Here is a 15,006-nt window from a genome sequence, read left to right on the forward strand (position 1 = left end):
TCTCTTCATTTCAGGTCATGATCTCATGGTTTGTGAGTTCAAGCTCCATGTTGGGCTCTCTGCTGTCAGTGCAGAGCCTGCTTTGGATCCTCTGTCCCCCTCTCTTTGTGCCCCTCTCTCCCCTTCTGTCTCTCTCTCGAAAATAAATAAACATTTAAAAAAAGAAGAGTCTTTGCCCCTGTCCCCCACTGGCGTGCACTCTCTCTCTCTCAAATAAAAATTAAATAAATAAATAAAAGAATACAGAAAGATGTAAATAAAAAGTCATCTGTTCACCATCCAGAATATTTAATGAAAGTGTTAATAGTACTTATTGCTTTATAAACATTTTTATGCATGTATTTTCATATAGTTGAGATCTGTGCATTTTTTAATGTATAATTTTGCATCTTGCTTTTTTCCCCCACTTAGGATATCCATAAGCTTTTCCCCATGATCTTAAAAGTTTTATAAAGACCATTTTAATAGGTATTTAGTATTATAGTATATGTGAATAACTTTTGGAATTCACATATAGGATATTATATTGATCCCTTTTAGATTTAATTATTGTTTCTAGCCCATCATTCCATTCTATTAAGGTCAGTTTGGGTTTCTAATTTATCACCTGTCAAATTAACTATCTCATACAGCCTTTGGTCATCTATAGATTTTTGTAAGGAAGTGGTTCCTTATTTTAAATTGTTAATGTTTATTTTTGAGAGAGAGTGCGAGGGAGGCACAATTTGAAGCTCGAGGCTCTGAGCTATCTGCACAGAATCCGACACAGGGCTTGAATTGATGAACCACGAGATCATGACTTGAACTAAAGTTAGAAGCTTAACTGACTGAGCCACCCAGGTGCCCCTAAATTTTTTTAATGTTTATTATTTTTGAGAGAGACAGAGTGTGAGTGCGGAAGGGGCAGAGAGAGAGAGAGAGACACAGAATTCGAAGCAAGCTCCAGGGGGCTTGAACTCATGAAGCAGGAGATCATGACCTGAGCTGAAGTTGGACACTTAACCGACTGAGCTGCCCAGGTACCCCTCCCTAAGACAGTGGTTCTTAAGCCTTATTTAACTACAGAATCCTTTGTTCAAATGAACTCTTAGGAAAAAAATGACAGCTAAAAGTTGAACTGTTCAAAGTGGGTAGATGGGAAGATTGAGGAATTTAGTGGCTGGTAGCCCTTGAAGGAATTCTGCTGGTAGCCTAGGATTTAGAGAAACTCAGCTTAAAAAAAAAATAACAAGTCTTTAATAAAAATCAGCCTTCAGGGTGCTTGGGTTGCTCAGTCAGCTAAATGTCCAACTCTTGACTTCAGCCTGGGTCATGATCTCATGGTTTATGAGTTTGAACCCTATGTCAGGCTCTGTGCTGACAGTATGGAGCCTGCTTGAGACTTTCTCTGTCTCTCTCTCCCCCCTCTCTCTCCTGCCCCTTCCCCACTTGCTCCCTATTTCTCTCTTAAAATAAGTTAAAATAAACTAAAAAAATTTTTTTTATATAGTTTATTTATTTATTTATTTATTTGAATAGGCTCCATGGCCAACGTAGGGCTTGAACTCATGACCCTGAGATTGAGAGTCACGTGCTCTACCGACTGAGCCAGCCACGAGCCTCTACATATTTTTTTTTTAATGTTTTTTTTAAATTTATTTATTTGATACAGGGAGAGACAGAGCATGAGAGGGGGAGGGTCAGACAGAGAAGGAGACACAGAACCTGATGCAGGGCTCAAATCCATGAACTGTGAGATCATGACCTGAGCCGAAATCGGATACTTAACCAACTGAGCCACCCAGGTGCCCCAAATTAAAATAAACTTTTAAAAAAAGCAACCTTCAGAAAGCCATCAAACTTCTGCCAACTTATGACCATAGATGACAGTACTTTGAACCCAAAGTGAAAACAGATTTGTTCTCAATAGGAACTGAAGTCACAAAAACTAACTAGTAGTGGCTTTGCTTACCAGTAACTCTGAGCCTTAGTCATGCCTCTAACTTGGAGGTCAAGATGTGGTAGCGGTAAGAGATCCCACTCTATTACCTTTCTATTCCATACTATCTCTAGACTGTCTCCTAACACTAGTGAATTTAAATACAGAACAGAATAATCTGAACTTTCCGGCAGTTATGTTTCAAATGTATGGAGGAGATTGGGAGTTCTGGCTTTAAATTGAATCCAGGCTAGCTCTGGGTAACTTACTTACTCTCTGAGTCTCAATTCATTCAACTGCAAATTAAAGGAAATAGTAGTACTCCCTCCTGAGATAAATGCCATGATGCTTGTAAAGCACAGTATATTGTTTGCACACAGTATATATTAAATGATAGACTTTAAGTATTACTAAAATGTATTATTATAAATTTAAGCTTATTATTATTAGAAGTGGTTCTGTTCTCATATCCACAGTCTGTGTATGTATTCATTGTTGCATTTTCTAATCCTCAAAATTATTTTCTAGGAGATTGAAGAAATACCTAGAAGATGAGGCAGAGGTGTCGGGGAGTGACGTGGGAAGTGAAGATGAGTATGATGGGGAAGATATTGACGAATATGAACAGGAAGAAATTGATGAAGTACTTCCTTCTGATGAGGAGCTGCAGAATCAAATCAAGAAAATACACATGTCAGTATCCCAGCAAGTTCTTCTGAGTAACGGGATGCATCTTAAGGCAGGGCCTATGACCAGCCAGAGTCCTGGTTTTGAACACCATATTTTTCCTGCAGGAAAACGATGTTAGATGATGATAAGCGACAGCTACGTTTATACCAGGAGAGGTACCTTGCTGATGGGGACCTGCACAGTGATGGTCCTGGACGAATGAGGAAATTCCGATGGAAAAACATAGGTATCTTGGTTGTTGCTTTTAGAAATAAATTGTACAATGTACATGTTTGTCCAGTCTAAGACTGAGTGGAAAGCAAAACTATAGCAGTCTATTGTGGAAGACCCGGCTAAAATGGTTACTTTCCATTAGTGAATGGGACAAGCTTGTGTTGGTATATAGTGAATGATGAGTTCATTTGTGTCTGTCCAGGCACCTTCTCCTATGGAGACTGCAGAATGCTGATAGCCTTAACTCTTTGCTTTAGATGATGCTTCTCAGATGGACTTGTTCCACAGAGACTCTGATGATGATCAGATTGAAGAGCAGCTTGATGAGACAGAAGCCCAGTGGAGGAAGGAGAGAATTGAAAGAGAGCAGTGGCTTCGGGACCAGGTAGGAAGTCTGCAGGAAAGTCACCTATTCTGACTCTAGTTTATAAGGAGAAGACCCATTCATCTTGCTTGTCAGGATAGTTTTGAAATCTTAGACAACTTACTGCTGTCCCTTTTAATACTTGAATTTTCTTTTGTGCTTTGAGAAGATTACCATGGGCAGTTCAATTCATGTTTGTATGTCCAATATCAATTGTTTGTCTAAATCAACAAAGGTTGCAAAGAGGAAAACAAATGATGTCCCAGGTCCAGGCTATGCTAAGTATTTCGGGGAGCGGTACACTTCTTTCACTGGTGTCTGATTCTTATTTTCAGGCACAGCAGGGGAAAATTGCAGCTGAAGAAGAAGAAATTGGGGAAGACAGTCAGTTTATGATGCTAGCCAAGAAAGTTACAGCCAAAGCACTACAGAAAAATGGTGAGCTCTTGGTTTTCCTCTGAGTCCAGCCCCCTGGATTGTGAGTGCTGGAGCCTTGGAAGCAACTTCAGGGGCTGTTGGAGCTCAGGCATGGGCCTTTGTCTAATGCTGTCTTAAAGAGGCCACTCAGAGATGGGAAAAGACTATTCTTGGATCTTAGACTATTGGACAGTGGACATTGTACTTATGAGTATATGTATCTGGTTTTACTTTATCTTCTAAGGCAGCTCAGAGTAGGAATTCTGCCTTTTTAAAAAAAAAATTTATTTATTTTAGAGAGACAGAGAAACAGAGTGTGAGCAGGGAAGGGGCAGAGAGAGAGAGGGAGACACAGAATCTGAAGCAGGCTCCAGGTTCTGAGCTGTCAGCACAGAGCCTGACACGGGGCTTGAACCCACAAACTGCGAGATCATGACCTGAGCCGAAGTCGGACACTCAACCAACTGAGCCACCCAAGTGACCCATTGCCTTTTTTTTTTTAATGTTTATTTATTTTTAAGAGAGAGAGGCATACACACACAGAGTGCAAGTAGGAGAGTGGCAGAGAGAGGGGGAGACACAGGCTCCAGACTCTAAGCTGTTAACACAGAGCCTGATGCGGGGCTTGAACTCACAAACGGTGAGACCATGACCTGAGACGAAGTTAGACACTTAACCAACTGAGCCACCCAGGCACCCCCAGAGCTGAGACTCTTAAAGACTATTCCCTACTCTTGTCACTCTTATTTTTTCTTATTACTGTTAATGATTTATCAACATTCAACTTGGTAGTCTGTCTTCTTAGAGCCACTTAATATAGTTTAATGTCCGTGTTCCTAAGCTTTAGTTTAGTTATAGGCTTTGTAGCTTGTTTAATTTACCCAGGTTTGCCTGGAACACGCCTCTCTTTCTTTTCTTTTCAGCCAATCAAACTGTGGTTATTCAAGAACCAAAGTCTTTACTCAGAAATCCTTTTGAAGCCATCAGGCCGGAAAATGCTCACCAGGTTGGTTGGGGACTTTGTTAGCCTGTTGTCATGATCTGCAAGGTTATATAGGTCCAGGTCATGCTAAGGGAATACTCTGTCATCAGAGGAGGGAGGTGGCTGCAGGAAATGAAAGTAGATGTCAAAGGAGTTTGCTGTTTCTTTTCTGCTTGAGTGGGGTATAAACATGTCCCCTCAAGACCTGGGAGAGGCCAGGAAGGACTGACTTCTCATTCTTTCCGTGACATTGGGATTTGATGCCAAATGACTCTTCTCTCTTCAGCTAAAGACAGGCTCACTGCTGAACCAGCCCAAAGCTGTGCTTCAGAAACTGGCTGCCCTCTCTGACCTCAACCCCAGTGCGCCCCGAAATTTAAGAAACTTTGTCTTCCACACACTTTCTCCTGTTAAGGCTGAGGCAGCGAAGGAATCACCTAAGCCTCAGGTAGGGAATTTGAGGACTCATTTGGTGGCTCTCCATGCAAGATTGATTGATTGATTGATTGATTGATTTAAAAATTGAAAATATAGATATTTCTGGCTCAAAAGCTTATGCTGCAGTGTTAATCTTGCACTCCCCGATAAGGTGTAAGAGGACTGTTACCCCCAATAGGTAATCAGCTTTGAAACTTTCTGGAAAGTTTATATTCCTTTTTTTTCCCTAAACTATGAGTTCCTAAAGAGCTAATTGAAGATAAGTACTTGTATGAGGGTCTTGAGCTGATCCTGACTCTTTCTCTGCTCTCTAGGTGAGGAGAAGGGGTCCATCTTTAATGACATCCCCTTCACCTAAGCGCCTCAAAACAGATGAAAGCACTTCAGGATTGAAGCAAAGCATCTTCAGATACTTGGAAAGCTAACACCATCAGGGTTGATGGCACCTATGTTGAGACTACCTGAGAAGTTTCTGCCATTGAAGGTTGGAATCGATGCTCACGTGGCTGATCCTTGTCCCCCTTCCTTCATAATCAGTGCATTAAGATTACAGAGAGAGATTCCAGTTCTTTCCACTTCATGGCTCTGGACATCTTTTTCCTTTCCTATTATTATTTCCTGGGTTGGCCACTAATCTTAATTCTGCAGTGTTTACAACATTAACTCATGGGTACTTGGGTGAAGGCTCACTTCCTCCGTTACATATTTTGACATTTTATCCTAGCAGCCTACTGGGTTGATATCCCTTTGTGAAAGGGGTGGTTAGAGGAGGAGAAGAAGAAGAAAACATGTGGCATTACAGAAAATAAGAGGAAACAGTGAATGCTAATGCCAGAATGAATCCTTCACACCCCAAGACGTGTACCAAGGTCACCTGGACTCTGAAAGAGAGCCTTCGAGGACCTAGGAACTAACAGATGGGCTGTTCCATTTGTCTTGCCCCTTCAGTTTTCCTGTATGAGGCCTCAACTTTCCAATTAACATTTGCTTCCCTTATAATAAGGACTCAGTTGGTACCGAAGTCAGAGAGACCTTGGCCCCTATTTTCTGGACGACAAGGATGAAGATAAAGGGTTATACCCAGTGTCTGTACACATTACATACCTGATGGGGAGTGCAGAGAGCAGTCTCCTGGGACTAAATTCTCAACGTGAAACAGTGTTGCTCAAGGACCTCCCTTCTCATCCTGACAAAAAGAAATATAACTGTTATTTATTGCATTCAACTGGGTTTATTACATTGCCCTGACCAGAGGACAATTTAATATGTCATTACTTTTTTAGAAAGAAGACCACTATGGAGTTTATAATCAAAATATTGTTGAAGATGATTCCCCCCACTCCCAATTTTCCCTGATCAATCATGAGGCTCTTGGAACTTTAGGCAGGGTTTTCCTCCCTTAGAACTGAATCACTGCTGCTTTGGAAAAACATTCCATGTGAATACTGTGGTTTCAGTGTCAGAAGCTGGACTTGAGAAATTGGAGGAGTTGTGCCAGTTTTTTATTGGCAGAGGGAAACACCAGTTTAAATGCTGGAATTAGGGTGTAGGCTTTCTACAATTGTTTCTAATACACAAGATACTGACTTTGAGAGAATTTGTATATTTGTAATCTTGTAATGGGGAAAATGTATATAAAGATGTTTTAATATGTATGTAGTGTTTCAATAAATCTCGGTGCCTAAAGGCAGGGTTTGGCATCTAGATTGGGTGCTCATTCTTAGGTCAGTACCTGTCTAATATCGAGGAGCATTGTTTTCAGGCTCTCTCCCTCCCAGGGAAGCCCTCTGGGTCGAGAGAGAGGCTGGCAGTTGTCCCTCCCTGGCCTCTCAGCTCCGGTGAATTGATCACGTTCACTCCCGAGGTGGTTTGGGTTCCGTACAGGTGAAGAGAGTTTACATAAATAGTACCTGTTGTTATTGCCCTTTGGCAGCTGTGGGTTCAAAATGAGAGTTAATGCCCCTCCCTTTGAGCTTTTTTCCTTTCTTTTTTTTTTTTAAAGAGAGCAAGCGAACATGTGAATTGGGGAGAGGGAGAGACAGAAGGAGAAAGAGAGGATCTCAAGCAGGCTCCATCCTCAGTGCAGAGCCTGACATGGGGCTTGATCCCATGACTCTGGGATCATGACCTGAGCCAAAAATCAAGAGTTAAAATGTTCAAACACTCGACTGACTGAGCCACCCAGGCGCCCCCCTTTTAGCGATTTAAACAGTGCCCAGACAGGTAGCCTTTGCCTTGGAAAAGAACTGGGAAGGAGGGCTAGGTATTTCTCCTCTCTTGCTTTCCCATATCCCTTTTGGGGAAAGAAGTGAAGAGGGCTGGAATTGATTGACCACTGCTTTCTTAAAAAGCAGTCCATAAGAAATCTAGGGAGCATATGGTTTTTGTTCTAGGCTCTGGAAAGAAAGCACTTGGACAAAGAAAAGTTGAGTCTGTTTTTTTTTTTTTTTTTTTTTTAACATTTATTTATTGTTGAGAGAAAGAACATGAGCAGGGAAGGGGCAGAATCTGAAGCAGGCTCCAGGCTCTGAGCTGTCAGCACAGAGCCCGACGCAGGTTTTGAATCCACAAACTGCAAGATCATGACCTGAGCTAAAGTTGGTTGCTTAACTGACTGAGCCACCCAGGAGCCCCTAGAAAAGTTGAGTCTTAAGCTCTGGGTGTATAGCTGTTATAAGGCAAGCTAAGCCTTGACTTTGCTAACAAAATTGAAGCAGAGAGTTGCAACCTGACCTATATGCCTATGCCCAAAACAGTGAGCCACCAGCTTCGGCTGTGTTGTAATGATCCAGGCCCCAGGCCCTGCTGCTGTGGCTCCTGCTAGCACTCAGCTCAACTAGCTTGGAAATGGCATACCTGGAGTGGTAAGAGCCCATGCATCTGTGAGATAGATATGCTCAACGTCAGCCCTTTTGCCTCCTAGTTCCACACTGTGGGGTTAGGGACACATGGCATTTACTTCATGTGAACAGGATCTCATTAATTCAGTCCATGGTTGCACAAACTGTTCTCGGGCCTCTTCCATAAAACATTGGGTTCTGTTCACCAAAGCACCATAGGCACAAGTTCCCTGGCTCCCTGTGCAACCCCCTCATCTTAACTGTCCCATAAACTGTGCTCTTTGAGAATTTCTAATGGTTCAGACTGGACATATTTGGTCTTTGTCTCCTGCACTTGTTTAATAACTCATGGGGCTCCCTGTCTTGAGATTTTGTTTACCTAAGGATAGGGAGGAGTATTTCTGGGAAGAGTGTCATACTATCTGATTATATCATATTCGAGATGGTATTCTGTCTTCTGCCTTACGTTCTTTTTTTAAATTTTTATTTTTTGGGTATAGATTTTATTTTTAAATAATTTCTACACCCAATGTAGAGCTCAAACTTAAAACCCCGAGATCAAGAGGTACATGCTTTACCGACTGAGCCAGCCAGGCATCCCTCTACTCATTCCTTGACACATGGCCTGGAATGTAGTGTTGCCTGGTAAAGACTGAATGAATAATAAATAATGCCACACCTTTCAGAGCCTCTTCTTGGGATTGTGAGTTTGAGCCCCACATTGGTCCCAGAGCTTACTTTAAGGGAAAAAAAATGTGATTTTCCTTCCGCATAGCAGCCAGAGGGTAACCTTGGTATAAACATAAATTGAAGGATGCCACGCCATCATTTAAAACCTTTCGATGCTGGGGCACCTGGATGGCTCAGTTGGTTAAGCGTCGGACTTTGGCTCAGGTCATGATCTCGCAGTTCGTGGGTTCAAGCACCACATTGGGCTATGTCCTGACAGCTCAGAGCCTGGAGCCTGCTTCAGAGTCTGTGTCTCTCTCTCTCTGCATCTCCCCCACTCACACTGTCTGTCTGTCTGTCTGTCTGTCTCTCTCTCTCAAAAGTAAATTAAAAAAAAAACATTAAAAATTTTCAAGTAAATAAACAAAAACCTTTCGATGTCTTCCATTGCATTCAGAATGAAGTTCAAGCTCCTCATGGCCTACAAGGCCCTCTATGATATAGCTCTGCCTCCCAACCTCCTGTCCATTCTTCCACATCAGGACCTTCTAAAGTGTTCTTCCCTTTTCCTGGTATGCCCTTTTCTCCAGTCTCCGTCTTTATCTGACTAATGCGTAGATCTCTAGACATTAGCTTAGATCTAACTTCCTCTGAGAAGACTTCCATTACTACCTCTTTCTTAATCAGTTTACCTCTGCTAGTTTTCTTTTTTCTTTTTTTTTTTTTTGGATCTTTTATCCAAAAGTTTGTCACCTTACTGTTTGCTTAGGTCTGCCTCCCCCATTCTGTAAAAGCAGAGACCATATCTGTTTCTTTAAAAAATGTAAAGAAAGAGGTGCCTGGCTGGCTCGCTCCATACAGCATGTAATTTTTGATTTTAGCATTGTGAGTTCAAGTCTCCTGTTGGGTGTAGAGATTACTTAAAAATTTTAGGGGCACCTAGGTGGCTCAGTCGGTTGAGTGTCCAGCTTCAGCTTGGACCATGATCTCATGGTTCGTGAGTTAAAGCTCCATAGTGGCTTTTCTGCTTCAGCATAGAACCTGCTTCGGAGGGGCACCTGGGTGGCTCAGTTGGTTAAGCTCCGACTCCAGCTCAGGTCATGATCTCACATTCATGGGTTTGAGCCCTGCATCGGGCTCTGTGCTGACAGTTCAGAGCCTGGAGCTTGCTTCCGATTCTGTGTCTCCCTCTCTCTCTCTCTGCCCCTCCCTGCTAATGCTCTGTCTCTCTCTGTCTCAAAAATAAGTAAAACATTAAAAAAAAAAAACCCTGCTTCAGTTCCTATGTCCCCCTCCTCTCTCTGTCCCTCTCCTGCTTGAGCTTTGTCTCTCAAACACTTAAAATAATAAAATAATAAAATCTAAAAAGTATAGGTGGTGTCATAACTGGCATATAGAATTTCTCAATAAATACTTATTGAGCAAGGAGTGATGATGCCTGGAAGAGCTAATGGTGAAAAGCTTGGAGCTGAACCGCATACAAAGGAGCTTTTTGGTGTGAGATAGAAGAGAGATGGTAGCTGTGTGAAGCCATTAAGTCCTTGTTCTACAACCTACAAGTGGCATGACCTTAGATAATTCATTCTTTGAACTTTTTTCCCCAGCTGGAAAATGAGGCCAGAGTAGAATGTCTTGGTCTAGCTCACAGGGTTGTGGTTAGGATCAGAGGTACAAATTAATGTGAAATGATTGAGCACATGTAAAGGCTGAACTAATACCCACTAGCCCACTGCTGAGGATGGGTTGGGGCTCTTGCCTTGTTATAGTTTGGCTGAGGGGGTGGGGAAGAAGCCAAGCCTTGCCAGAGCCACCGCCCATGCACCATGGGCTGGCTCTGTGCTGGGACCCGTGAGAGCGGTCAGGATGGAAGCCAGCTGTGTGCCTGGACTCTTGTGGCTAGCTGGGGAAATGGGCATGGCTTTGTGGGCGGCCGGTGTCACCTCAGATTTTACCTTTGGAGGCTTAGGTGCTGATCCCTATCCCTAGTAGTTGTATCGTCTGTCTGTATTATCCACGTCCTTCCCATCTCCTCTTTCTGTCCTCTCTTCTCTCACCTTAAAGGTTTTCATTTTCAGTTTATTGATTTAGTTCTTCCCTGTGGTGGGATATATAATGGGAAAAGGGGGGTTAAAGTAGCTACAGCCTAAGGGTGATCGGAGGAAGCTATGTGCTTGAACACCTGGGTCCTTCCCCTTCATTTCAGAAAGAACCACAGTCTTGTTCTTGAAAGCTGGTGGGCTCTGGGTGGGGGTGAAGAGGCAGCTCTCAGCTCCAGGCTGGGGAATCACTGGGCCCAGGCCCAGTGCTAGGAAAGTGCTAGGACAGGGTTGGGAGTGAGTCATGGTACATGTGTTTCAGCCCCTGTCTTTCTCTCAAAGGCTGAGGGAAGGAAAAAAAAAAAAAAAAAGGCTGACTGCCCACCCCTCTCTTTGTTTGTCTTGTCTAATTTAACTTACGTTATTTATCAAAAAGACAGGTTATTTGGAAAACCAGATGGACCCAGGCAAAAATCATCTGGGTTTTCCAAACGTGAAAAATTAGGTTCTGGGGGCCCAGGAGGAAAGGCGTGGGGGGGGCGGTTGGAGGAGGAGGTGAGGAGTATTATTGAAGGTACCTTATGTTTCTCTGTAGTCAGACCCAGAAATTGCTCCATGATATCCAAGCTTTCCTTCTCCCCACCCCACCTCATTTTCCTTCAAGTTCTCTATGATTGGAATCTAAATGAGAAAACTATAATCTTTATGTTGGTGGCTGGAAGTGCTCAGAGAACTCAACGATGAGAACCTGTCAGCGCTATAAGAGCAGCAGCCGGCAGCTTCCTCTGTCTCTTCAGCCCTCACCTACAAAATCGGGTTAGCAAGAGCTACAGGGTACAGAGAGGTTTCAGCAGCAGAAACCTCCACCTCTCGTCCCTTCAAGGTTTTGGGAAGTTAGACATTAGGGGTAGAATTCAGCCTTTCATCACTTTCTAATGATCAGATGGCCTGAGAGCACTGGGGATTAAGAGTGGTCGATCCTTTAAAAATCCAGGTGAGGAGGTCGCTCTACCAGGAATTTTTTAATTCCTGCTGTGGCCGCTATCGCTGGCCACAACTCACACAGGACTTGCTGTAGGACAACGAGTCAGCTGGGAAAAGGGCTAGCACTTGGGCCGTTAACTGATGGAAAATTATCAACCGCTGAGACCGGAATGTTACGTAAAATGCTCCAGATTTCCCTACCTTGCAAAATAAATACTCTGCATAATTTCCCTTTTCTTTAATTTAGGGAGAGAAACATTGTTAGAAAGGAATTCCAGCAAGAGGACATGGATGGAGGGCTCCACATGATGGAGGAAATTCTCAGTCTAAAAGCAGAGAGAGAGCCATCCCTCTACATGCACTCACTCAGAGCAGAGCCAGACCCTTTGTGGCCCGAAGAACCTTTGACGGCAGCAATAGCACTTGTCCCATTGTGTCAGTTTTTAAAGTGTCATTCAACTGTGAAACCAATTTGATAACTTGATCTCATCTGAATAAGTTAATAATAACTCCAGAGTTATGAGGATTAAGTAAGGAAAACATTTGTAAAGTGTCTCCTTCCAGGCCTGGCACATTGTAAACCTCCGTGAGTGTTTGTTGAATGAATGGACCCATGAATTTGAGCATTAAGTCTCCCTTGACCATTTCCAAAGATCAGTTGCTTGAATAACAGACTTGTGGGTTGTCCCCATTGAGCCCGGAACTCAAGGCATGATCTAACTGTGCCACTCACTTAACACAAGTTTAATAAGTATCTGTGGTGTGGGGGGTAGACTGTAATGGGCTGCCCTGTGCCCCTTCGAGGAAGGCCTTGTTGCCCAGTTTCTGGGAGCATTGTCTATAGACAGCCTTCCGTGGTCGGCCCCCTTAGGGATTGCCTCTGCAGCAGAGAACCCCTTGCCCAAGATCATGCCACTTTCCAACATGGCCTTCATCCAATGACAGGAATATAAAGGGCTGCCCATCTCAGCTCATTTGGGGACAGTTCTGAAGGGCCATCCAACCTTTCACAGCTCCCTGAGAGGTTGACTGAGGCTATCAAAGACCTGAATGGTAGTTCAGCTTCTTTCCCCTCCCTTCCACAGATACTGATCCCAAGCACACTTTGTAATAAGCATCCTGAATGCTTAAACTTTTCCGCATCTGCTTCCTGGGCTGTGCTAGTCCCAGTGGCCAAGGCTTCAGAAGAGGGAAGGACAGACTCCTCTGCAATTAGTTTCCAGCAGGTTTCCAGCACTGGAGTTGTTGATACTGTCTTTTTATGCCCACCAGAGGGCAGCAGCAGCATAGCATTCACCTTCCCCGCTCCGCTAAGTGAGCTCCAGGACTTCTCCCACGGACTTCCCACCACTACTGTTCAGTATTAGGAGGATCACTTCCCTTAGTGCATCTGCCCTTCTGTCTAAGGGAAGAAAACTTTCTGAAACTCTCAAGACTTTAGATTTTGTCAGTCTCAAACCACCCACCTCCTGCCCCAGCACCAAAGGCCAATCCGTCTTCCTGTTGCAACCCCTTCCCCCTCCTCAGCTGGGCAAACTCCTTGCCCAGGATCTCCCACCTTTCCACACTTGCACCCACAATAGATTTATTTTCTGTGTGACAGGGTAATTATGAACGTAGGGCCAGGAGGCCCAGGGGCCAGTCTGAGGATGGTCACTTCAATCTGGTGCTCCCTGTTCTGCTAACATTATTGATTTTTAGTTTTATTATGATGATTTTTTCTTTTGATCTGGCCCTGGTGACACATGAGGTGTGGAGGCTAGAAGGCAAAAACAAATGTCACAATTCAGCTTTAAAAAAAAATTTTTTTTTAACATTTATTTATTTTTGAGAGACAGAGAGAGACAGAGTGTGAACATGGGAGAGGCAGAGAGTGAAAGAGACAGAATCGGAAGCAGGCTCCAGGCTCTGAGATAGAGGTCTGCACAGAGCCCAGTGCGGGGCTCGAACCCACGAACCATGAGAGCATGACCTGAGCCGAAGTTGGACACTCAACTGACTAAGCCACCCAGATGCCCAATAATTCAGCTTCTTGAAACCACCTACCCACCTAACATGTCTTTAAGATTTTTTTAATTACCCCCCCAACGTGGGGCTTGAACTCACACCCCCAAGATCAAGAGTCTCCTGCTCTACCTTCAGTTAGGTGCCCCCCCCATTTTTTTTAATCTACTGGTTTTAGCATCTCTGCTTACCTGCCTTCATTCCGTTCCCTCATCCCCAAAGTTTTACCAAAGATTGTACCAGGAATCAGAGCCAGATGTGGGAGGGGGGCTGGGGAAAGGCATGGGGACAACAAATAGGGCACCTTCTGTTAGCAGCCATTAACTCACCCAGCAAGCCTTTATTGCACCCCTTTACTTCTCAGTTATTTCCAAGCTGAACACCCAGCTCCCTGCTTCTTTCTCAGTCTTTCCCCTGGGGGAGTCTTGAGATAGGTCAAGCTACGTGCCTTTTTTTTTCTGCATCAGTTTCTCTAGCTGTGAAATGGGTTTGAGAAAAACCTGACCGGGAAGCTTTCAGAAAGAGTGAGGTTGAGATTGGGTGGAGCCAAATCAGCAAGCAAGGCCCCAGACCTTCAGGCTACCCAAGGCCTCCCATAACGTGACTCTGCACTCTACTTGCTAGTGGGGAAGAGGAAAGGTAGGCTTTAGGCCGGATATTACAAGGGGGAGGGGGCACTCTGAACTGCTGTGATTGCCATGGGAATCAGCTGAGGCCAAGGGCGATTTGTGGGGCCACGTTCCCCCAGCCTGTTTTCTCTGTGTGTGCCGGGAGAATGAATAAATCATTGTTCAGGGGTGGGATGCAGCTGCCGGGCTCCACCCCTCGGCACATGCCCTGACTCCGGCTCCTCCATTGAGGACTGCTGGAGCAGAGAGGTTTATACACCCAGCTCCCCAAATCCTATTGAGGCCTCCCCCTCTGCACGAGTCGCCGGCTCCAAGCCCATTCAGCCTGGCCCTTTGTGTTGGGGGTTAAGTGGTTACATGTGGGGGGCACCCAGAAAAGACCTGTCAGGCCCTGAAAGGCTGTACTGATACAGTGCCCTCCTACTGATGAATGGGGTGGGTGGAGGAGTGGTGGGCGGCCGAGGGTGCGGTGGGGGAGAGGGCATGGGGATTATGGAGCCCACAGAGGCAGCTGCTAGGAAGGGGGTGAAACAGGCACTCCCTTCTCTCAGTCCTCCTGATCAACTTCTCTAGCTCACTCCCTCTGTTGTGGCTGTCGAATTTCCCATAGCCTAGGGACTTCAGGTTTGGCTTTCTGGTCTCCTGGCAGAAGAAGCCATTTACCACTTGGGTGCACTGAGGGAAAAGGGTCTACACCACCTTTCATTCTCCAGCAGCTCCAAAACAGCCCCTCGTTCCCTTTAGGGGAAGCAGGGATGGTGAGTGGAGGGATGCGTCTCCTAGGTTTTTGTTGTGCAGGGCATTTGAAATTGGGCTTTAAAC

The 15,006-nt window shown here is 44.5% G+C and overlaps 1 protein-coding gene across 1 annotated transcript in view; it reads left to right on the forward strand.

Annotated features, from left to right (window-relative positions):
• Window positions 1–6,722, forward strand: part of CLSPN (claspin) — a 30,856-nt gene extending 24,134 nt beyond the window's left edge. Inside the window, exons 19-25 of the mRNA XM_029950080.1 lie at window positions 2,447–2,611; window positions 2,713–2,834; window positions 3,079–3,206; window positions 3,521–3,623; window positions 4,526–4,608; window positions 4,871–5,032; window positions 5,337–6,722. Of these exons, the coding sequence (XP_029805940.1) occupies window positions 2,447–2,611; window positions 2,713–2,834; window positions 3,079–3,206; window positions 3,521–3,623; window positions 4,526–4,608; window positions 4,871–5,032; window positions 5,337–5,447 (874 nt within the window). The 3' untranslated portion in view covers window positions 5,448–6,722. The remainder of the gene's footprint in view (window positions 1–2,446; window positions 2,612–2,712; window positions 2,835–3,078; window positions 3,207–3,520; window positions 3,624–4,525; window positions 4,609–4,870; window positions 5,033–5,336) is intronic.
• Window positions 6,723–15,006: the final 8,284 nt, after the last annotated feature.

The sequence above is a fragment of the Suricata suricatta genome, chromosome 8 (genome assembly GCF_006229205.1).
Source record: "Suricata suricatta isolate VVHF042 chromosome 8, meerkat_22Aug2017_6uvM2_HiC, whole genome shotgun sequence".
Classification (NCBI taxonomy): Eukaryota; Metazoa; Chordata; class Mammalia; order Carnivora; family Herpestidae; genus Suricata; species Suricata suricatta.